The sequence below is a fragment of the Gavialis gangeticus genome, unplaced genomic scaffold (genome assembly GCF_001723915.1).
Source record: "Gavialis gangeticus isolate Ggan-Ray unplaced genomic scaffold, GavGan_comp1, whole genome shotgun sequence".
NCBI classification, from domain to species: domain Eukaryota; kingdom Metazoa; phylum Chordata; order Crocodylia; family Gavialidae; genus Gavialis; species Gavialis gangeticus.
This window is the reverse complement of record NW_017729006.1, coordinates 24,095,752-24,097,158: the sequence shown is the minus strand read 5'-3', so window position 1 is coordinate 24,097,158 and position 1,407 is coordinate 24,095,752. Positions and strand designations below refer to the sequence as shown.

At 43.2% G+C, this 1,407-nt stretch overlaps 1 protein-coding gene across 6 annotated transcripts in view; it reads right to left on the bottom strand.

Annotated features, from left to right (window-relative positions):
- GOLGA4 (golgin A4) overlaps window positions 1–1,407 on the bottom strand; it is an 89,828-nt gene that overhangs the window by 21,433 nt on the left and 66,988 nt on the right. For all 6 annotated transcript variants that reach the window (XR_002095962.1, XM_019508991.1, XM_019508994.1 and 3 more), the window contains exon 20: window positions 768–843. Coding sequence is in view for 5 of the 6 variants with exons in the window: in XM_019508991.1 (XP_019364536.1) it covers window positions 768–843 (76 nt within the window). In the remaining variant the exon portion in view is untranslated. The remainder of the gene's footprint in view (window positions 1–767; window positions 844–1,407) is intronic.

Here is a 1,407-nt window from a genome sequence, read left to right as displayed (position 1 = left end):
ACTGCATAAGGTGTGCTTTGCCCCTTTCTATTATTGGGAGCAGAACTTAGGCCTCTTCCCTTCACTTACTCTATGAGGGCTCCTTCCTCCTTGGCTGCCAGTGGAGAACTGTCTTCTCTAGCTCCAGCCTGGGGTTTATACCTTGAGGTAGCAGGTGTGCCTTGTGAATGGTGCGATGCTGGGGCAGATGGACTGTCCCACAGGAGTGAGGGGGCGAGGGGCTGCGTGCTCAGCGGCACACCCAGAAGTGAACCAGAAATACTTCTGGTCCACTTCTGGGTCCTCCACTGAAGGTGCGGGGGACCTCCCCGCTGTGTTCCCATGGGATGCTCCATCTACACCTCCATTTGAGCACTCACAAGCCACGCCTGGTCCCTTAGGGTATGTAAAAAAAAAAAAAAACCATATACAGCTGTGTCTATGGCTGAAACATCGAATCTCTCTGAATCTCATCGGAAGGTTCTGATTCAGTTCCGAGAGATTAATGGGTTTCCTGATTCAATCTGGATTCGGAGAATTGGCTGCCAAAACAGGCTGAATCTCCTCCGAATCGAATCAATGACCAAAGCTTCGCACAGCCCTACTTGAGAGCTCTGTTGTACTAAATGTGACAAAATATGGACAACATTCAATGGTAAAACTAGCACAATCCTGCATGTTCTATTGGATAACAGGCCTAAAAACTTTCAAGCAAACTAATCTGATTTTTTTTTTTTTTTTTAAGAGAACTATTTTCCTTTCTTAAATCAGAAAGGACTTCTCCTTACCTCTGTAAGGTGTTCCAACTGTTGTGACATACGCATTCTTCTCATAGTTTTTCAATCGATCTTCCAGGATATGAATCTAAACAGCCAACAGTCAAAAAATAAGCAGCACTTATAAACAACAAATTTAAGCTTAAAAGTTTAACAGAATGGGTTTTATTACTAACACAAACATTTCAACTTTGCATAAGAACAAAGGACTGGAAGGGGGATCCTGAATCATGGAGTTCCATCACCTGCATTCACAGGCAGTCATTTACTGAAGGATTCCCTGAAACTGCCACTTCATCCCCCTCGTATAACTACAAGGCACAAAACTACAAGTGCCAGGAAAACCCTACAACATGTCACAGAGAAGAGCAAGGGAGGCAAGGGCACAGCTAATGCAGTGGACTGTGCTGCACACTGTGGATAAAGGCCAAAACTCCCACAGTCCTTGCCAACTTGACCTATGGAAAATATTCCTTCCTTATATGTAAGCAGGATACACTTACTGTCTGTAAAGAAATGCTAACCATTGTGTCTGGTACTAAGCTCTTAAGGCAAGTAAAGTGTGTAAAACATGCACTTTTTAGATTAGCTGTTAAACAATATTGTATTTACTCTAATATAAGACAAGAAATGTTACTGTAATACCAGGCCA